This window comes from Brachycentrus maculatus, unplaced genomic scaffold (genome assembly GCF_059751285.1).
Source record: "Brachycentrus maculatus isolate JH-2025_06_01 unplaced genomic scaffold, ASM5975128v1 h1tg000440l, whole genome shotgun sequence".
Classification (NCBI taxonomy): Eukaryota; Metazoa; Arthropoda; class Insecta; order Trichoptera; family Brachycentridae; genus Brachycentrus; species Brachycentrus maculatus.
This window is the reverse complement of record NW_028281188.1, coordinates 334,363-358,364: the sequence shown is the minus strand read 5'-3', so window position 1 is coordinate 358,364 and position 24,002 is coordinate 334,363. Positions and strand designations below refer to the sequence as shown.

Below are 24,002 nucleotides of genomic sequence, written 5' to 3'. Positions count from 1 at the left end.
TATAAAATATTCAAATGACGAATTACTCCAAATATTAGGTATAGAAGGCAATAAAGAAAAAACATGTATTGAAAAAATTAAAATGTTTCGGGCGAGTGAAAAAACAAAAGAAGTAACAAAACAACAAACTTACAATGCGAGTATGATTGTAATAAAAGTCAATGAAAAACGAAAAGATATTGCTTGATTTACAATGCACACAATATTTTTTGATAAATATTTGAAATTAACAGGCCAGGACAACCAATTCACATATAAGAACATAGACGTGAAGTAGAAAAATGATGTTTACAAATACAGAATACTTTGGGTTTCCATAATTTCTATTTAGAATAGATTTCTTTCCACCAAGGTTTCTTTCTATCGGTTATGTCTGCCTCTGTAGTGTAATGGTCAGAACGCTTGGTTACCGTACAGAAGGTTCCGGGTTTGATTCCCAGGGAGGGGGTCAAATAAATATAAGTGATTTTTTAAACTTTAATATTTATTCAATTTTACCTTGGACTAGTACCTGAAATAGAGACCTTTCCTTCATATGTTAAAGATCAAGATAACAGTGCGTTTATATGATACAGTTCCGTATGCGCCATCGGGTGCGGATAAGGGTTTTAAAAGTTTTTATCTACCTCACCATGCGTAATTCTACCATGTGTAATTATTGGTACCTGTCTAGGTGTAATAAAAAAAATATACATATTGTACTTTGGCAACACTGGCACTGAATGTGTCAAAAATATCGACCAATCGACAGGGAGCGCATGTGCTCCGCCGTCAGTCTTCATATTGTGAAAATATAAAATCACCGCACGCTTCAAAATATGGGGAACCCGAACAAGATTAAGCCGGCCCGAGCGTCGAAAAACGTCCCGTTGGATCAACAAATCACCGACTCAAACGTTGCCAAAAAGAGGACTCGTGACAGCTCGAGAAAACGCAAAGCTGAGGACGAAGAGGTATTATTCTATCACATCAATGAGCTGTTTATCGATCTTTTTATTTGACCTTGATTGTCTTCTAATTAAAATAAATATACGTCTTGTATTGAAAGGCTTATTTTGTGTTGTCTTTCTTTTAGTTTGTCGACGCGGGATTATCTAAGAAAATTCTGTCGGCTGCCCGAGAACAGCAACAAGAAGTAGAAGATGCTTCTGGGGGTGAAATAACTCCATACGTTTTTCCACGCCATTTTCGTAAACAAGGTACTGCTTGTAGTATTTATTATTATTATTATTTTTAATGAAATACCTCGCAAAGCCCATTCTTTGAGAGGCTTGTCTGCAGATAGGATAGTAAGGATAGGGAAGGTAAATGTGAAACATACATCACAAACACCCAGACCAATTAAAAATAATTCTTTCTTGAATTCATTTTGCAATTGGCGGGAATTGAACCAGCGATGCCAGTTTCGAAGTCGAGCGTCTACCCAACTACGCCACAGCGTCTGTCGCGTATTAGATGCAAATTTAATAAAAATGGGTATGTTTTTACAATATGTTCCTTTTGCAACACAGTGAAAAGGGTGTTCAATACAATATGGTAAAAGTAAAATTAGTTTATAAAACATATTGCGCGCTGTCTATCCTCACTAGGTACAGTAAATACCTGCTCTGAGTACATCTACATTATATCTACACAAATTCAGTGCCGAAAATGGACATTCATTAAAGTAAATATTACAATATGGTAAAAGTAAAATTAGTTTATAAAACATATTGCGCGCTGTCTATCCTCACTAGGTACAGTAAATACCTGTTCTGAATACATCTACATTATATCTAAATAAGTGTAGTGCTGAAAATGGACATTCATTATAGTAAATATTACAATATGGTAAAAGTAAAATTAGTTTATAAAACATATTGCGCGCTGTCTATCCTCACTAGGTACAGTAAATACCTGTTCTGAGTACATCTACATTACATCTACACAAATTCAGTGCCGAAAATGGACATTCATTATAGTAAATATTACAATATGGTAAAAGTAAAATTAGTTTATAAAACATATTGCGCGCTGTCTATCCTCACTAGGTACAGTAAATACCTGTTCTGAGTACATCTACATTACATCTACACAAATTCAGTGCCGAAAATGGACATTCATTATAGTAAATATTACAATATGGTAAAAGTAAAATTAGTTTATAAAACATATTGCGCGCTGTCTATCCTCACTAGGTACAGTAAATACCTGTTCTGAGTTCATCTACATTATATCTACACAAATTCAGTGCCGAAAATGGACATTCATTATAGTAAATATTACAATATGGTAAAAGTAAAATTAGTTTATAAAACATATTGCGCGCTGTCTATCCTCACTGGGTACAGTAAATACCTGTTCTGAGTAAATCCACATTATATCTACACAAATTCAGTGCCGAAAATGGACATTCATTATAGTAAATATTACAATATGGTAAAAGTAAAATTAGTTTATAAAACATATTGCGCGCTGTCTATCCTCACTAGGTACAGTAAATACCTGTTCTGAGTTCATCTACATTATATCTACACAAATTCAGTGCCGAAAATGGACATTCATTATAGTAAATATTACAATATGGTAAAAGTAAAATTAGTTTATAAAACATATTGCGCGCTGTCTATCCTCACTAGGTACAGTAAATACCTGTTCTGAGTACATCTACATTATATCTACACAAATTCAGTGCCGAAAATGGACATTCATTATAGTAAATATTACAATATGGTAAAATTAAAATTTGTTTTTAAAATATATTGCGTGCTGTCTATCCTCACTAGGTACAGTAAATACCTGTTCTACATTATACTTACACAAATTTAGTGCCGAAAATGGACAATGTTTATAGTAAATATTACAATATGGTAAAATTAAAATTGTGTCCGCCTCCGTAGTGTAATGGTCAGCACGCTCGGCTACCGTTCTGGAGGTCCCGGGTTCGATTCCCAAGGGGGGTAAAAATAAATATATGTAATTTTTTCACTGTAATATTTATTCAATATTACCATGGACTGGTAGCGGAGGGCTGATCACCTTTCCTTCATGTGTAAAACGATCATGATAACACTGCGTTTGTAAGACACAGTGCCCTATGCATCATTGGGGTGCGGATAAGGGTTTTATTACATTTATTATTTTAAAATATATTGCGTGCTGTCTATCCTCACTAGGTACAGTAAATACCTGTTCTACATTATACTTACACAAATTTAGTGCCGAAAATGGACATTCATTATAGAAAATAATACAATATGGCAAAATATATTTTTTTATTTTGAATATTGAAAGCATTAACATTGTGGATCAAAGTGATTTATTATTTTGAGAAATAAATATGTTTGAGAAATAAGAAATATGTGAGTGGATCAAAAACAAAGTATCTGGTCAAATTATAAGCTTAATAATAAAAATGAAAATGGTATTTTCTGGCGTTTCTCATGTGTGTGATTATAATCCAGGATTCGGATCTCACATACCAATATAAGAGTTTCTGCTTAATAAAAAGCTTCTTTACATCTCACCAATAGATGTCTCTAGTGAAGTTCTAGTGATTCATGAACAAGGTTTCTAAATTGGTTCATATATATAGAACTTCCAAGAATTTGAGTAGTGTGGTTGTCAATAATGGGTAGAATTGGTGAATGTTACACGTGTGTAAAGTGATCACTTAAACCAGCCTATGACGGTCGTAAGCCCCGTAAATGCCCAGACTTCCATATTCTTCTTCATCTTTGATGAGATGTCGAAAAATAATATAAAAACAAAGTCTTTTTATTTCTCATAATAATAAATTGAGATTAGTTTATAAAACATATTGCACGTTGTCTATCCTCAGTAGGTACAGTAAATAAGAGATTAGTCTTTTTATAGGAGAGAACTCCGTTATTCATTTTCAGATTGTAAAGTAGAAATGTCAAGAAAATTAACTAAATTATTTTTAAAAAACTCTTGCATATTCTATATTAAATAAAGTAAACTATAAAGTTACTTACTTACTTATAACCCTTATCCGCACCCAATGGTGCATAGGGCACTGCATCGAATTGACACAGTGTTATATTGATCATTACTTACATGAAGGCAAGGTGATCACTCTTGCGCTTCATGAACCAGTCCAGGGTAATATTAAATAAATATTACAGTGTAAAATTCCAAATATTTATTTTCACCCCCCCCCCTGGGAATCGAACCCGAGACCTCCAGCACGGTAGCTAAACACGCTGACCATTACACCATAGAGGCGGATGAAAAACTATAAAGTACTCTATATTAAATAAATAAAATTAAAAAAAAATATTTAATAGCTAAGTATATAAAATAGTCAATAATGAATCAAATAGAACATTTTCAGTGTGTCCAAATACTTTTTCACAAATCTGGATTATCTCCAATTACAGGAGTTATTTTTCGTATTATTTTTTGACATCTCAACATAGATGGAGAAGAATATGGAAGAAATTTTTAAATTCTAGTGATTTTAGCACTATGTTTCGAAATTGAACCATATATGTACAATATATCGAAGTTCCTAGAATTTTACTAGTGTGGTTGTCAATCACGAGTACAATTGGTTAATGTTACACGTGTGTAAAGTGATCACTTAAACTAGCCCATGATGGTTATAAGCCCCGGAAATGCCCAGACTTCCATATTCTTTTTCATCAATGCTAGAGTCAAAAACTAATATAGTTAAATACGTTATTTATTGTAACTGCAGACAGTTGGTAGAATTCCATATTGAATTGTTGGTTAATATATCCAAAATTAAACAAGGTTTATTGGATTGAATTCTATGTTTATTTATGTATATGTTAATACGTGACGCGTTTCGTCTTATTAAGACATTATCAAACACTCTAGTGTTTAGGTAGTTTGTAGGAGTGTTTGATGTCTTAATAAGCCAAAACGCGTCACATATTAACATATACATAAATAAATGTTGAATTCAATCCAATAAACCTTGTTTAATTTTGGATATATTACCCAACAGTTAAATAGGTGTTAGGGATCTAGATACACGGGTTCTAGTGTAACGGTCTTTCCCCAGATGAATCGGGGAGCGACACGGAGGAGGAAGAGGAAGAAGACGCGCCGGATCCGGAGGAGCCCGACCTGTTCTACGAGAGCATCACGGTGGAGGAGGAGGACGAGCGCGCCCTGCGCACCTTCATGTCGCGCCACCCGCAGCCCACCCGCAACCTCGCCGACATCATCCTCGACAAGATCAACGAGAAGCAGACTGAGCTGGACTCGCAGTTCTCCGACGGGGAGGAGCAGATGCAGATCCAGGACCTGGACCCCAGGTGAGAGAAGACACGCCTCTTCTAACATGCGCTTACTTACTTCAACCTCTTCTTGTGTCCAGTGTTGAACGAAGGCCCCCCCTCTTGGACCTCCACATCTGACTTCCCCATCTGACTATATCCTCCGTACTACTTACTAACTTCAGCCTTCTTCTTGTACCCAGTGTTGAACGAAGGCCTCCCTCTGGGACTTCCACAGTCCTCTGTTGGATGCGACTTTCTTCCAGTGCAGGCTCGCCACTACCCTAATATCACCGGAATATCTTGTCTGAGGCCTACCCACACTCCTGTGTCCAGGCTATCATGATTGCCACGCGCAACGTGTCCAAAGAACTGGAGAATCCGTCGTGTACACACATTGGCCAGAGACAAATGGACTCGTTGGTGGGTCTAGCTGTCCGTGGCCTCCAATCGCTGTATTAATTGCCTAATAAGTTGTATCTGGGAATATCACCTCACTGTTGCCTCGCGGCTCTCTTCAGTGTGGGCATCTCTGTTTCAGGGTTGTCCAGCTATACGAGGGAGTGAGGGACGTGCTGAAGAAGTACCGCTCGGGGAAGCTGCCCAAGGCCTTCAAGATGATCCCCAACCTGTGGAACTGGGAGCAGATCCTCTACATCACGGAGCCGGCCTCGTGGTCTGCCGCTTCAGTTTACCAGGTTACAAAGTGTTCAATTTTCATCTTATATTAGTTTCCCCTCCCGGTGATATGTATTTACTACAGCTCGACCTTTACAATGAGAATATCAATATAAAATATAATAGATACGGGTTCACAATTTTTGTATTCCTCCGTAATATAATCATGTATTACATGAAAGCATTATAGTAAAAAATTATTCATTTGCAGCGATGGAAATAAATAATTTGTGAAATTAAATTAGACATAATTGATTTTTTAAAATTAAAACACCGTTTTTGTTTTTTTTTTTTTTTTATGTATTAATTTTAAATCAAACACAGATTTTTTGAGTCTACTAAGTTGTATTTTATTAACAAAAAACACATAAAAATTTATATTGTGACAATTGTTTCGCCTTGTTAGGGCATTATCAAATGAATGTTTTTGTATTGAAAAAATAAATTTCGTTGGTAGATTTCTCTATGAAATTCTGAGATATCAATATGAAAAAAAATATAACTCCTGAGTGGACAAAACCCGGATTCGTGAACGAAGATTTGGGCACACTCAAAATATTTAATTGCTTTTTTTCATGTATTTTCATCATACACATATCGCTCACTCCATTCAACAACGTCATGTATCAAAAATCGACAATTTTCAGTTGTGCGTGTTTTCGGAATGCCCATAAAATGTACTATATCCCAGCAAAAGCGGCATATTTTCAACTTAATATTTACCCGCTACAGGGCAGAAAGTGTTGTTTTTGCAATTTTGAAAAAAAGGTATCGTTTAATTAGTTTTTTTAGTAAAATAAATATTTTTCAAATGGAGAAAAAACATTCAGGTTTTACCTAAAAAGATCTGTTGCACAGTAAAAAGTTCAATTAGTGACTTGATATTTATTTTTAATACATTTTATTATATTTTTAAACTTTAAAAACAATCTCCTGATAAATCAAGTTTTTTGATATTTGACGTTGTTGGAAGGAGTGAGCGATATATGAAAAATGGTAACTACAATCAAATGATTATTTTTAAATTCAAAGATATGCCGTAAATACATAATTATTTGATGTATATTCTACACTCTAATTAGATTAAAATCAATTTATACCAAAATTTAAGCTTACATGTATTGAGAATGTCTTCTTTTATATTGAATAATAATGTATTAATAATTTTGAATTTACGAAAATGTATCCTAAAACGATGTATGATAGATGTGCGAATAGTGAAATAAGGAAGGAATGCAAAGCTGAGATAAGCATTATCGATAAAATCAAGAAAGGTGTGTTGAGATGGTTTGGACATGTAGAACGAATGAGTGAGGAAAGAACGGTAAAACAAATTTATGAGGCGAATGTTAGTGGGAAAAGAAGCAGAGGAAGACCGAGAAAAACATGGCACGATCAGGTATGCCAAATACTTGAAAGTGGTCAGGTTAGGAGTCGTAACAATCAGCGGGTATGTATGAGGAGATGCTTGAACGTGAAAGAGGCGAAGAATGTTTGCAAAGAGAGAGTGGTGTGGCGCTCTATTCTCTCTACCTACCCCTGCGGAGAAGCGGCGTGATGGTTAGTTAGTTAGTTAGTTAGAAAATGTATCCTCACCAGTTCATTCCCATTGACAGTGCAGTTTCCTTTCTGATTTCAGGCGACCAGGATATTCGCTTCCAATCTGAAAGAAAAAATGGCGCAAAGATTTTACAATCTCGTGTTGCTTCCCAGAGTGCGGGACGACATCGCGGAATACAAGAAAATCAACTTTCACTTGTATCAGGTTAGATTTTTTTGTAATATGTATATATACACATGTCCGCCTCCGTAGTGTAATGGTCAGAATGCTCAGCTACCGTTCTGGAGGTCCCGGGTTCGATTCCCAGGGTCAAATAAATACAAGTGATTTTTTCACTGTAATTTTTTATTCAATATTACCCTGGACTGGTACCTGAAGCGGAGGGCTGATCATCTTTCCTTCATGTGTTAAAAACAATTCAGATAACACTGCGTTTTTATGTCGCAGTGCCCTATGCACCATTGGGTGCGGATAAGAGTTTGAAGAAGAAGAAATTTAAAATTAGTTTTTTAAACATATTGTGCGCTGTCTATCCTCACTAGGTACACTAAATACCTGTTCTGGCATTTATTATAGTAAATAATACAATACGTTCTACAGGTGTTGTCATCAACAAGCCAAAATATAAATTTTGAGGTGAGGAGGACATTATACATACTGTCGAACTCGGTTACAACGATCACGAATATAGCAAGATCTCTGATATAACAAGAAAATAAAATAATAATAATAATAATAATATGTTTGATTGCAGGCACTGCGGAAAGCTCTTTACAAACCCGGAGCGTTCATGAAGGGGATTCTTCTGCCGCTCTTGGAGGTAAATTGTTCAATATCTCTTCCTATCATGAGACACATGCCGGAATTTGAAATGATATATCGCTCACTCCTTTCAAGAACATCATAAATCAAAATACTTGATTTTTCAGGATAACGTTTTTAAAGTTAAAAAATATAATACAATGTATTAAAAATAAATATCAAGCCACTTACTGAACTTTTTATTGTGCAACAGAACTTTTTAGGTAAAACCTGAAGGTTTTTTCTCCATTTGAAAAATATTTAGTATATTTAAAAAAATTATTATACAATACCTTTTCTTCAAAATGCAAAAACAATACTTTCTGAAGCGGGTAAATATTGAGTTAAAAATATGCGGCCTTTGCTGAGATATAGTACATTTTCTGGGCATTCCGAAAACATGCACAACTGAAAATTGACGATTTTTGATTTATGACGTTCTTGAAAGGAGTAAGCGATATACTATCTTCACACTAGGATTTGATTTTGTGAACAAGTATTTGGACATACTCAAAATGTTGTAAATAAACACAAGTTGAATACTGCCCGGAGTACTCTGTACTTTTTGCCATACGCCATACAAACGGGGTGTTGTGACTGTTCCAGTCCGGGAACTGCACCCTGCGGGAGGCGGTGATCGTGGGGTCGGTGCTGTCCCGCAACTCGGTGCCCATCCTGCACTCGTGCGCCGCGCTCTTCAAGGTGGCGGAGATGCACTACACCGGCGCCAACTCCATCATCATCCGCATCTTCCTGGACAAGAAGTACGCGCTGCCCTACCGCGTCGTGGACGCCACGGTCCTCCACTTCCTCAGGTACAAAGCTTCTTCTTCTCATTCCATGTTCACTCCCTAGGTGGAGCATACGGGTAACATGAGACGTCTTCAAGTCACTCTGTCATGTTCATCTCGAATTTCCATCTCGAGTTGCAAAGCTGATGTAAGCATTATCCATCAAATTATGAAAGACATTTGGGTACTGTAGAATGTACTTGAACTTTGATGTGTTACTTGAGCCCAGTGCAAAAAAATAATTTAAATCTGTATTTGGTCTACAATAATGAACATATGGACATGATTCATTGTTTCCCTGACAGGTGACACTTATTGTCACGATACTTTGATCGATTCTTCTCCTTCTTTTCATGTCACTCCCTAAGTGGAGCATATGGCCAACAAGAGACGTCTTCAAGTCACTTTGTGTAATACTGTGTATGTTCTAAAACCAATCAGTTGATCAGTTTTATGAATTATTTTAAACTTATGACTGTCATGTCATAGTAATAAAAAAATGTTTGTAATTTTTTTGTTTTTCTAATTTCAAATTAACGGAATTTAACCATATACAGTGAAACCTCTATCTATCGTTTTTAAAGGGACCTATTAAAATAAACTATGAATGCGGGAAAACAATGAATGCGGGATTAAGAGGTCAATACGCAAATAGATACGGCCGAGTAAAGATACCGTCCTCCCATTCTGCATAACCATTCGTAGGCTGAAATTCTAAGAAGAATACATGTTTCCGATGCAAATGTATTTATTGAAAAAAAAAATACCAACATGAATAGAATTTTTTAAAAAACTTTTGTTTTATAACTGTTTTATTTTCGTAAGTCAATAGTATATTTTCAGGTTTGCAAATAGTATTTTTTTCACCATCAGTTATTGAATGTGCGTTATAGAAAGTTTTTTTTCAAAGACTGTGCACGCTTCTGGAAATGCAGGTACAGGCAGCGGCTCCTTTTCATCAATATCGACCTCTCCTGCTATCGGTTACACAATCTTTCGATAGTTTCTATCCCATAATGTAAAAATAACAGACAAAATGTATCACATATGCAGCTTAATTAGAACGATAAATGCGGTAAATGGTGATAGAGAAACGATCGATGCGGTTTAGTATAGTATGAAATTAAGTCGGGATAGAAGAAAGAAACGACACATCCGGGAAAACGATTATTTGAGGAACGATAGATAGAGGTTTCACTGTATATATATATAATATCGGTGAGCACCCATATTATCGGCAGGGTTAGCTAGCTACCTCTGTCCACATGTCTCGGTGAAATCCCGTTAAGAGTGACGGTGTGTTGGCAGGTTCGAGAAGGACAACCGCGAGATGCCGGTGCTCTGGCACCAGGCCCTGCTGACCTTCGCACAGCGCTACAAGGCCGACATCTCCCTGGAGCAGCGGGAGGCCCTGCTGGCGCTGCTCAGGAAGAAGTCTCATCCTTCGATCACGCCAGAAGTAATACCCAGTCTCTGGATTCATGATATTATCAAAAATAAGGCATAATGTCCCGTAATCACTTCAGCCTGGAGATTGTTTTAATGGGGTGGCGATTTCTTTATATATATTAGGAGGTTGAATTAATTCTCGCCGTTTTTTGTAATATTTTGAATTGAAAATATTTTTTTTTAAAGTAAGAATTTATTCAAAGTATTGCCTTTATTTCTCGACTATTTTGGCCCATCTTTCAGGAAGAAGTCGTATTCCCCTATAAAAGAAAACCTTGTCTTTTGAGGCAATACAATTTTCAACCCATAACTCGACTTCTCGATAAGTTTTGAAAATTTCTCCCGATAATCCATGCTGCATGGATCAAAACAGACCAAAACGGATGGTGCGACGTCAGGGGAGTAGGGCGGGTGTGACAGAACCTCCCAGCCGAAGGAGTTTATCTGTTCTTTTACCACTTTGGCAACATGCGGGCGCGCGTTGTCGAGCAGAATGAGAATCGACTTGTGCCTGGCTGCGTATTCTGGACGTTTTTCTTCAATCGCTGTTTTCAGTTTGATCATTTGCTGCTTATAAACCTCTGCTGTCAACCTCTGCTGACTGTTTGGCCTGCTTTGAGAAGCTCGAATAAAATTACTCCCTGCTGATCCCACCAAATGCAAAGCATCGTTTTTGAGCCGTGAATGTTGCGTTTTGCAATGCTGGCTTCAGCAGGGAGTGGCTGACCTGGCTGGCAGATGACTTTGCGGCGTTTGGGGTTGTCGAAGAAGATCCACTTCTCATCGCTGGTGATGACGCGATGCAAAAAACCTTTTCTGTGATGCCGTTGCAAGAGCGAATCACACATGCAAAGTCGCCTTTCCATATCTCTCTCCTTCAGAGCATACGGGACCCAGTTTCCCTGCCGATGAACAAGGCCCATAGCCTTAATTTTGAGGCGGTTGAAAGTGCCACGTGGGTGTTCGAGGTAGCGGGGGACAGGAAAACAAAAAAAAAACGAAAGGAATTTATTTAAATCACAGAGAAATATTGAAATTTTTATAAACGGCAAGAACTAATTCAACCCCCTAATATATAATATCTCAACATAGATGGAAAACAAAGAAGTTGTTTTAACCCTTTTCACTTGAGAAAAAAAATGATATAGGTCTCCAGCAACTCGAGGATTATTTTTAGCAAAAATATGAGAAGAAACTAAGATTTTCTTAGAAAATTTGTTTTTTTTTTTGGAAAGGTAGCAAATAAGTGTGCTTATTTATGTTTACAAATATATTAATAAACCTGTCCGTGCACCCTTGGATTTTGTAAACAATACAACGTATGACTATTGTTCGTGGCGCCACTGGGGCGCCTGACGAGTGGAATTAATATTTTATGTGGCACTGTAGCGGCGCTTGCTGTATCTTGAGTGTTAAGGGTTAAGTCAGTGGTAGGCAAACTAATTAGCTAAAAAAGCAAATGTGGAGGTCCTCGCCAAAAAGTTACATTTTTAATATTGCACAAATAAATCCTTTACATGCAAATCTGTTCTGTTTACTGTATTCTATCGAAATCTTAATTAAAATTGCGACAAAATGTGACCAATCCCGTGTTAAATAAGGATGAAATCATTCGATCGGACCAAAATGTAACAATTTTACAAGCTAGAATTCCTAATTACTTAAAATAATGGAAATGTAACGTTTTGGTGAGGACCTCCACAAATATACACATAACAATGATTAAATTTTTTTCTTTAAAGCCAAATCTATTACATTTGCAATTCTAGTACACCTTAGTCATAATTTTAGATCTTTATTAAATTACGGGTATACTCGATACGAATGTCGTTATTTTTGGCAAGTTTCTAGGTTCTTGTCAATAAGACGATTTCTCAGTTTGCTTTTAATAAGGTTCATGCTTCAAAAGAAATGTTGACACTTCATGGGGGTTCATATTTGTGTGCCGGAGCCATACTTAAAAGGTCAAAGAGCCGCATGCGGCTCCCGAGCCACACGTTGCCGACCAATGGTGATCACTCTATACACTCATAAATTTAATTTACTGCTTTTTTTTCATTAATTTTATCCATAATGCTTATCTCGACCTTGCATTCGTGATTGAATATAATTTTCAAAATTTGTTTTTCTCAGATAAGAAGAGAACTACAAAGCGCAAAGTGCAGGGATGAGGAGATGGGAGCCGAAGAAGCCATGGTTACAGATTAATCATCAACCTATTTATTTTATGACAAAGATATTATATAAATATATATATATATTTTATATATTATTTTAAAAACTTAAATTATATACCACGGACATTCCTCATTTGTGCCAAAGGACACTGCGCTCACGCAGACGAGCCGCCCGCCGGCCCCCAAAAGGGCTCTTGCTGCAAGCCGTATTCCTTCGTCCGGAACAGCCCTCAAAAGGTCATCTCGCTATAAATGCTTTTTGCTTAGTTATACGTTGTTACAATTAAGCCAAATATTTTGTGCGCGGAGGACTGCTTTCCCAATATTGGATCTTATACGCCACTATTGGGGGACGGCCTTCGCAGTAGAGTCATTCAACTTCTAAGTGTTAGTAGAAATATGTGTGTATGCGTGGTGGTTCCGTGCAGTATGATTTCCACTTGCTGAGGTACCCTTGAGACCGAGACAGCTATAGCTGCACAGTCTCACTATCCCATGGACCACCTCCGCTCTGCTTGCAAAAGGCACTCGTTGTTGTATTAAATCAATATCAATCAAATACTCTACTCGTGTCTTTTATTCCACCTCTCCGCTTCCCGCCCCACCCACCTCGCTACGCCGATTCGCTACTGGACCAGTCGGAAGGACCCTTTCAGGGCTATTGAGGTTGGCTTGCTAGTTCGGCACTATTCTTCAGCTCACATTCTCACCCCTGCCACTTCACCCCTAACACTTCAGTTCACATTCACAGTTATACATTGACTCATTCATTTCAAAAGTCTTTTTCAGGACTACATATGTACATACTAGGTTATAACAATTTTATTTATTTTCTACAAAATTTGTTTCGTAGAAGCTTATTTTATTTTAATGGCAACCTTAATAAATGGATGAAATTGTTACAGCACACTATTTCTGACTATGACCCCAAGCGCCCACTAGAGCGCAGGGTAGGGGTGTACGGGGGAATATTTACATGGATACCCGACCCCGTTTGAGATTGACATAAAGGAGACTGACGACACTTGTTTTTGTACTGTCATAGCGACCTGTTGAATAAACTGACTGAATTGCGAAGTACTTATTGCTGATACCTTACATGTAATAAAATATTTATTAATATGGCAATGAGTTTTCTCTTTCTCCAATGGTGCTACAGCCCATATCGAGCCTTGGCCTCCCATAACAGTCGCCTCTAACCCAAGTCTCATATGGACTTAGATGCTCTAGCATCTCTAGGTAGTAATAAGTTTTCTGTCACTATTATAAGGGGAATTTCCGACTGAATATTTCCTTTAACCCTTCCCTTACGGTGCTAAAACCGGTGATATGTATTTTCTACACCATATGAAAATGTGTTTTAAAAACAGGAAAAGTGTGAATATTCCTAAATGTTGCTTTTATTGATAATGGTAAAAGTTGAAATGTAACAGTTTTGTAATGTTAGCTCTTATAATTATCTGAAGACGAAAAAAAAAGACATCGAAGTAGCTGCAATAGCTAGCGTGGCGACACAACTGCCGCGTAAGACGATCTGGCGCACTACTGGCAGAGTAAACACATACGACATGCACGTATACTTACAAAGCACGCCACACGCACACACAGAAACGTTTGTGTATTGGTGATTTTATTCCTGATTTTTTCACAAACTATTTATTTCCATCGCTGCAAATGAACAACTTTATATCGACGGCTCCTACGTAAAGTACTCTATCTGCAAATCTGTGACTTTACAGGAGAGAGCTTAGAAGATTTGTTCAACTTATTTTATTTTATTAATTAACGGTTTTATCTGAAATTCAACTAGTTTATACATTCAAAAACACGATAAAATAATGTTTTAATCTTTTAAAACTTTATGCTTTGTCAAAGTTGAGTAGTTAGCGTTTTAGGAGTTCAGTTCATTTCAAAAATTCGATGTAGATAGCATCTTATACGCCTGAAAACTAGGCATAATTTATTTTATATATTTTTTGTTTGTTTACATCAGTAGATAACGGTCAGTTGATAACATATACAAAATATCTCAAAATTGACAAAAATGTAGTTAGAGCACTTTACGTAGGGCACGTCGATATTATACTACTTACATGAAATACACAACGATATTACAGAAAAATACAAAAATTCTAAGTCTGTATCTATTATATTTTATATTAATGTTCTCATTTGAAAAGTCCAGTTGTAGTAAATACATGTACCGGGAGGGGAAGGTAAAATAGTAAAAAAAAAATAATAAAACCCTTATCCGCACCCCAATGGTGCATAGGGCACTGCTTCATATGAAGACAGTGTTATCTTGATCGTTTACACACGAAGGAAAGGTGATCAGCCCTCCGCTTCAGGTACCAGTCCAGGGTAATATTGAATAAATATTACAGTGAAAAAATCACTTATATTTATTTGACCCCCCTGGGAATCGAACCCGGGACCTCCAGAACGGTAGCCGAGCGTGCTGACCATTACACTACAGAGGCGGACAGAAAATAAACCACTCAAATGTCAGGTCGCAAACTCTGCGATGCTCGGACTTCCATTTAAAATCAATAGATGAAACATCTAGAATTCTTTACAAAAGTCTAGAATTGCTACGGCTTAGGATGGTATGGTAGCGCGAACTGAGGCAGATCTGCCCTTCATAGTGACAAATCCAAGAGCAGGTTATTTTGGATAATCGATCCGTGTAAACGAAAACGTTCATTTCTTCAAAATTTTTTAATCTCTTCAATTCAGTAATTCATCAATTATTTCCGAACATTTAACACAACTTTGCATTCGAATGCGCGCATTTTATATACGTGTATATTTTTTAGATACCATAATGACAGCGCTTATCTTTTAAGCGTAATAGTAACCCACGCAATACTAAACATTTCTCATGGCGGACAGCATACTCCTAGACAGCTGTTGTCAATTATAATACCTTGTTTTCGATTGCACTGTTTGTTTCATGATATTTTCATCGTTTCACAAGCATTGTGAAATATAACATTACAAATGTGCCCTTCCAATTTTCTTTATTTTTCATTTGATCAGACTAAGCCACAGTTCTCTGGCGATGTATTTTGTAGACTATGAGAAAGCGTTTGATAGTCCGCACAGGCCCACACTCTGGAAAGTACTGGAAGCTTATGGGGTGCCTGCGAAATTAGTGGAGCTAATTAAGTCCCTCCATCTCAATAGCGAATGCCGTATGAGAGTTGACAATGTTGTCACGGATTGGTTTGGGGTCTCTACCGGAGTCAGACAAGGCTGCGTCCTTGCGCCGTTTCTCTTCATCATCCTCATGGATTTCATTCTTCGAAAGTCATTACCATCTGACCGAGGTATATCCATCTCCCCCTCCCGGAAACTCTGCAACCTAGAGTACGCAGATGATGCTGTTTTAATTGATGACTCCGTTGAGGGTCTTCAATTAATCGTCGACAGGGTAAATAGGTACTCTACGCACATGGGGCTTACAATAAATGTTGCAAAAACCCATGTGTTGTGCAACAGTTCATGCCTAGATGCCCAACAACCCTCGATGTTGAGTAACCAGCGCATCGAAAGGGTCGAAAAGCCTGGAGACAGTTTGTGGACTCCATATGCTCCACCTAGGGAGCGGATATGGTAATAATAAAGCCACAGCAGCGGTAGGTTGGTTAATTAATAAAACAGCAAATTTGTAATATAACAATATCGTTTATTTACATTAGAACAGTGTTTTGTTTTCTTCTGATTCTGCCGACAGTACATATTGAATCCTACACTAATAAACTAAATTACAACTTAATTCTATTATAATACATCTTTAAAATAGTAAAAAATAAAACCCTAAATCAGAACATACTCAATCTTTTCGCCTAAAAATTGTGACTGAAAGATAATTGCTTTTGGATTTTGATAAATTGCTTATAAATTAAAAAAAAATATTTAACCGATTAGAACATAGCATGTTTCAGTTCATTTTGCTAGTCTATTTTAAGTATTTGAGGGTGATAAACGTATTTTACACCAAATTTGCTCAATCGTGTGATACCTGAAATTTTGATGCGCCTAAATAGGACAGGCGCCCCTAGGTACAAGTACTTACTTATAAAAGGTTATAAGTTCTGTAAACTACCTGAATGTAGAATAATACGGGAGTTAATCTATGGCCTGAATTCCATAGAAATCACCACAATATAGAAGAATAATTATGTAAAATATTCAGTACGATTCCTTTCTAAATGATGATAATTTCTATGGATTTTTCCACGGACAAGATTCCATATTATTTGACATTCAGATATTACATGTATATCTGGGAAAATTTGGTAGAAAATGCGACATTTTTGACCGCTGCTAAGTTTATCGATGTTACTCTCAATTGTATTAATAAAGGCTATCATTATTGCCAAAATAACCTCACACTTAAATTGTATATTTACATATTAAAAAGGTTCCTATAATATTTGAAAAATATGTCTAAAGTATGGATAAAGGATCAGGCAATCATAACGACCACATTTCAACAATTATTAATTCAACAATTGGACAGTTTGTAATAGCAATGGACTGCCCGCGGGTAGTTTTGGCAAACAGCTACTTATTATATAAATTCACCGGCGTTCATGGCAGTGAGTGAGTTGAAATATTCCTTCTAGTTTGCAGGGATACTGTTAGCCATTTTTAAATAAATAAATAAAATAGCTCAAGACGGCTAGAGTACTTTGGCCATTTGATGAGGGGAGAGAAATATCGAGTAATATGTATTATATTACAAGTAAAAGATAAATGCAGCAAAGGAAGAAGGCGTACATCCTGGCCTGACAACTTGAGAGAGCATTTCCTAGTCGCTGTTTAGGACGTCTATACAGAGTAAAAATCGCCATGATGATTGCCAACCTTCAGAATAAGAAGCGAATTAGTTTGAAAATGTTCCATAACTAGGCGACACAATTGTCACAAAATTAATTTTTATGTGTTTTTTTAAAAATAAAATACAACTTAGTAGACTCAAAAAATCTGTGTTTGATTTAAAAATTAATACATAAATTAAAATGGAGTTCTACAAATTAAACGCCAAATCAATAAATACAATTGTAGTATTAAACATAACATGTCCACATGTTTATATGAAAGTACACTACGATTGTAGTGTTAAATATTACATGTGCACATCTTTATATGAAAGTAAACTAATATTGTAGTTTTGAATGTTGCGTGTTGTTTAATACAATTAAACTCTACATTGGCATATCTCAATCCTTGAAACATCAGGGCTATTTTCACATATCCTCATATAGAACAATCATGATTAAAGAAAACACTTCGTTTTTTACCACTTGAGTTTTATCATAGACTACAAAATTTTTATTAGAAATACAAAAAAACCTGAATTCTAATAATAATTTATTAAATAATATATTGTTTCAAAATTCTTCGCCATTGCTTTCCATTTTTCCTTTGTTTTCAAACTCCGTTCCTTGACTAACCCCTTCCCCTTACTTTCCCCTCTCCTTATTTATAGAACAATTTTATTTTTTATATTTTAGTTATTATACAGACCTGAATGATGGAAGTTTAACTTCTGAAACATGTAGTCTATAATAAAACTCAAGTGGTAAAAAACGAGTGTCTTACCACAAAGTTAATGCCGAAACAATAAATAAAATAGAACAATCATATTCTAGTGTTGAATTATGATAAGCTGATACCACATCCAACACCTATTTATTATATATTGTGGGAGAAGCCTACAAAGTCTATTTTATATCAAATAAAAACATAATGTTACTGGTTATTTTATACATTAGTAAATGCTTCAGATGACTTTGGAAATTATTTATGAAAAATAAATTAAAAGCATTCTAGTCGTGCATCAATTCTACATTCAGAACATATTTTATGTTACAACATTTTGAGTGTGTCCAAATACTTGTTCACAAAATCATATGGTTTTGTGAACAAGTATTTGGACACACTCAAAATGTTGTAAATAAATTATCTGGTCAAATTATAAGCTTAATAATAAAAATGAAAATGGTATTTTCTGGCGTTTGTCATGTGTGTGATTGAAATCCAGGATTTGGACCACACATGCTAATATAAGAGTTTCTGCTTAATAAAAAGCTTCTTTACATCTCACCAATAGATGTCTCTAGTGAAGTTCTAGTGATTCAAGAACAAGGTTTCTAAATTGGTTCATATATATAGAACTTCCAAGAATTTGAGTAGTGTGGTTGTCAATAATGGGTAGAATTGGTGAATGTTACATGTGTGTAAAGTGATCACTTAAACCAGCCTATGACGGTCGTCAGCCCCGTAAATGCCCAGACTTCCATATTCTTCTTCATCTTTGATGAGATGTTAAAAAAATTATATTTTATGTTACTGTATTGGGTGAACAAGACTAATTTTGCCTTTTATTTAAATAACTAAATATATATATATTTGTCCGCCTCCGTGGTGTAATGGTAAGCGCGTTAAGCTACAGTGCTGGAGGTTCCGGGTCCGATTCTCAAGAGGGTTAGAACAAATATTAGCGACTTTTCAGTCTAATATTTATTTAATACGACCCTGGACTGGTACCTGAAGCGATAGGCTGATCACCTTTCCTTCGTGTATTTGACGATCAAGATAATACTGCTTCTATATGATGCAGTGCCCTATGCACCATTGGGTGTGGATAAGGGTTAGAAGAAGAGGATTAAATATATATATATATATATATATATATATATATATATATATATATATATACATATATATATGCGATTTTCCATTACATAAATTTAAAAATTGCTTTGTTATAAAATCACTTATATATTTTATTATTTATTAATTAGTCTTGAGGAAGAATCCGTTTTCTTCAAAGCCCGTCAACGTTATAATTAAGTTACAAGTGATAATAGTAAAGTATTTTCTTAAGAGGTTTCTTATAACAAATTTAATCGAAGTATGCTCCATTTGAAGCTACAACCTTTGCCCGCCTTTCAGGCAATTTACGGATTATTTTTTAATTCCATATCGTATTTTTTGTGGCTTTTCTATTCTTTGATTTACATATTGTGTTTGATGAAGCATGCTCCCAGCAAATTCCTACAAGCAAACCATTGTCTTACAATAAAATAATGTAATTTAACTCGTTTCTTTGGAATAAAATCCGCCATTTTCAACCGAGTAAAAGTACTTGCTTACGCTTCAAACAAATGTCATAGACTAAAAATCAAATCTTGCTGTCACACCTGTCCAATAAAAGTGTTGCCAGATGTATTGCATACAAGCAGCAGGATCAGCGACATCTATTTGAAAAAGGGTGGAATCGTACTAGTACACTTGAAAGTATTATTAGGAGTAACTGAATTTCCCGTGAATCAAATAGATCTTTAGAAACTTGGCACATGTGCCCAAAACTACGCCTAAAAGCAGTGCTAACAATATCTTAATCTGTCAGGCGCTATTGCATATTGTAAGTACTGGGCTGCAAAACTGGCATTGCACTAATTTAGCAACATAAAATCAAGCAAAATAAATCTGTGAAAGATTTTTTACAATTGGTCCGAATATTTGCTGTATTTTTCACATTGTTTATCCAAGGGACACCCACTACATACTAAAAACAGGATAAATGCCCTTGAAATGGATGGTTTGAATATTTAAATTTGTTGACAGATTTTAGGTATTTTAAAAGCATTGTCCGCCTCCGTAGTGTAATGGTCAGCACGCTCGGCTACCGTTCTGGAGGATCCGGGTTCGATTCCCAGGGGAGGTAAAAAAATATGAGTGATTTTTTCACTGTAATATTTATTCAATATTACCCTGGACTGGTACCTGAAGCGGAGGGCTGATCAGCTTTCCTTCATGTGTAAACGATCAAGATAACACTGCGTTTATATGACGCAGTGCCCTATGCACCATTGGGCTGCGGATAAGGGTTTTATTATTATTATTATTATAAAAGCATAATGAGTTTATATTCAGACTCGAAGATGGAAGCATCTGTAGCTTCCGAAACTAGTCGTTAAAGTAAATATAATATAACAAGTGTTTTCATCTACAATTTTAAATGCAGATAGATGTGTGTGTGTGTGTGTTAAAATGTCTGACCACAAAGACAATGCTTTTAATATTTAGCATTGAATTTTCATAGATTTAAAACATTTTTAACCTTGCATCAAACGTCTGAAACTTGACCCTTTCCGGTCCCCCAAAATTAAAAAAAAATCTTGTTACATTCCAGTTGGAAAAATATTTTTCCTCTGCTCCATATACTGTTGTAATATATACGATTGACTAAAATGTAAGCTTGGAATTTAAATAAATAATACTAATGATGAAAAAAATGTGGAATAACATCCGACATGGGACCTAAGAGCAAAAAATCCATGTCAAATGAGATTCCACATTGGACCAGTAAGGGTTAAAAATAATATGGCATGATGTAGAGAAATAAACAGTGCAATTTTACTAAAGAAGCCTCAATATTTGAAGGTTTTGAAACCACCAACCTTCAATTTTTACTAACTCTTGTTTAGAGCATCTAAGTTTGTTAAGATTTTCATAATTTTTTCGCATCGCCGACTGTGAAAAAAAAACATATCAATCCGATTGTCGCAGTGCCCACATTTGCCTCCGAGCTGAGCCACTTAAGGCAGCAACAGTGGACGGAGTTATTCACCCTTTAAGCTAAAAATCAATGCGATCTGTATGAATTCTCGAGAAATTAAGTGTTTACAACGGCTCCCGTGTCTATATCCTTGGCTCTACCCGACCCAGTTTCTCCAGGGTATGCTTGGCTACAATAGTTTAGAGACTAGAAGAAATGTGTATTTGATTACGCATTTTTATCCATTGTTGCGCGGTATGATCGATAATCCTGAAATTATCCGGAACATTGGTCTGTATTCCCGACAGTTACCTAAGACAGCGTCGACATAGATTGTTTCACATTCCTATACACAGGACCAACCTGCCGATGGTTATGCCTGTAGGAAGAGCTACCGCTATGTTGAACAATATCACATTGGATATTGATCTGTTCCATGTGTCCGAAGGAGTTTTCCGAAGCGGGATTCTTCTACACCTTTAAGTCTTCTTGCTTACTTTTAATATATACGCCTTGAATATTGTTTGTTATGTATATATTATTTTTTTGTTGAATAAATTGAAAATTGAAATTGAAATATACAAATATTGAAGCCACGCATTCGCGGGAGCCGTGTTGAAAAAATATAAGGATTTGTAGCCGGTTTTATGAGTTTTGAAAACGCGAAAGAATACACTTATTTATGATGTTTGAATAGTGTTAAAAAGATTTTTGAACACTTTGCGGGAAATGTTTAACCTTTCCAGGCGTATGGTCGTATATATACGACAAATACAAAACATGATTAACACATTGTAGTCGGGCGCTTCGAACAATAGACTCTAGCCTATAGCGGGTGTTTTTCGCGATTGGCGCAAAAATATATATCGCTTTCTTAAAATTGACACAATTTCTAAACCAAATAATATTTTCGATTGAAATTTTCAAAGAAATCATATATGACATTTGATCATCAAAAATAAATTATAATCATAATTTTTAATTAAGTATTCCGTATTTCACAATTTTAGAAGCGTTGTAAACTATAAAAAATAGTCTTCCCCTCCGAGGTATCATTCCCTATACAATGCTAATATATTCAAATAATAACACACCAAACAGTAAACAAAACAGTGCGAGCGGTATGAAAAATAGTCCAATACGTGAAATGGCTCAAACTAAACTTGAGATTGAGATCGCATAAAAACTCTACATTTCTGGGGATGCCTTTACAAGCGACACACTAGCCAATCTGGACAAGACATCTCAAATAACGTCAACAGACTATCGCCTAGCACCCAGGTAGCAGATTACCCTTCAACGCGTTTTATTTCACGCTGATAACAAACCCGTATATTGCCGTTCCCCGCCGATAACCGACAGCCGACAAAAACGGCATTTGCCGTGTCCCGCAGTTGACCGACAGTCCGCGAAAAACGGCAAATGCCGTGTCCCGCCGACAACGTGTTAATATCAAAACACGTTTAAAACGTGATTTATGTCAAATTGCCAGTGTTGCGATAAATCATGTTTACTGGTGGAAATGTTTATTTTTTATTCAAGAAAATATGTTACTTATAGCATCGACTATGATATAATGATTAAAGAAACCACTTGTTTTTTACCACTTGAGTTTTATTAAAGACTACATGTTTCAGAAGTTAAACTTCCATCACTCAGGTCTGTATAATAACTGAATGAATTTTTTTTTTTTAAAAACCCTTATTCGCACCCAATGGTGCATAGGGCACTGTGTCATATAAACGCAGTGTTATCTTGATCGTTTACACATGAAGGAAAGGTGATCAGCCCTCCGCTTCAGGTACCAGTCCATGGTAATATTGAATAAATATTACAGTGAAAAAATCCCTTATATTTATTTGACCCTGGACCTCCAGAACGGTAGCCGAGCGTGCTGACCATTACACTACGGAGGCGGACTGAATGAATGATGGAAGTTTAACTTCTGAAACATGTAGTCTATAATAAAACTCAAGCGGTAAAAAACAAGTGTTTTCTTTAATCATTGTAACATGTCTTACCACAAAGTTAATGCCGAAACAATAAATAAAAGACTATGATATAAATTACAAAGAGTAAAAAAATATTTTAAAAAAAACTCACACCTGGACAGGTTAGAAGAATCTTTTACATACTGTTGGTAGAGAGTCGGAGATGACTATAAGGGTTCTATTTGCTTACTTTTGGTAAAGTACGAAATGCCAAAAAACATTGTACGGATCGGACTTGGGTTTACGGTTACTTGTGATTTTTGTATACTAATTAGGTATACTAATTAGGTATACTAATTTTGTATACTAATTAGTATACTAATTAGTATACTAATTTTGTATACTAATTAGTATACTAATTTTGTATACTAATTAGTATACTAATTTTGTATACTAATTAGTATACTAATTAGTATACTAGTTAGTATACTAATTAGTATACTAATTAGGGTCGGGGTTAATGAAAAAACTGCCTGACAACAATGTGTCTTCAAAAATGGGTTTTCATAAATTTGGTCTGTATGACATTATTTATACGCATGGAACGTGTTAAATGAATTATATAATTAAATATAACTTTGTTTTAAAATCACTGTAAATATTTTATAATAACTTAGTTATAATGTCTACCAGTTTCGAGGCTAACCGCTTCTTTATCAAGACTGTTAGAGAATATTACTAATATTAATCAGTCTTGAAAAAAAAGCGGTTGGCTCGGAAACCGGTAGAC

General features: G+C 35.7%; 1 protein-coding gene across 1 annotated transcript; it reads left to right on the top strand.

Moving 5' to 3' along the window:
- The first annotated feature begins 734 nt into the window (after positions 1-734).
- bys (Bystin) lies at positions 735-12,875 on the top strand. The gene is made up of 9 exons (XM_088271394.1): positions 735-953; positions 1,076-1,199; positions 5,033-5,288; positions 5,791-5,947; positions 7,567-7,692; positions 8,243-8,308; positions 8,896-9,104; positions 10,389-10,539; positions 12,663-12,875. Exons 1-9 carry the CDS (start codon positions 819-821, stop codon positions 12,735-12,737), a joined length of 1,299 nt encoding a protein of 432 aa, XP_088127520.1. The 5' UTR covers positions 735-818; the 3' UTR covers positions 12,738-12,875.
- The last annotated feature ends 11,127 nt before the right edge of the window (positions 12,876-24,002 follow it).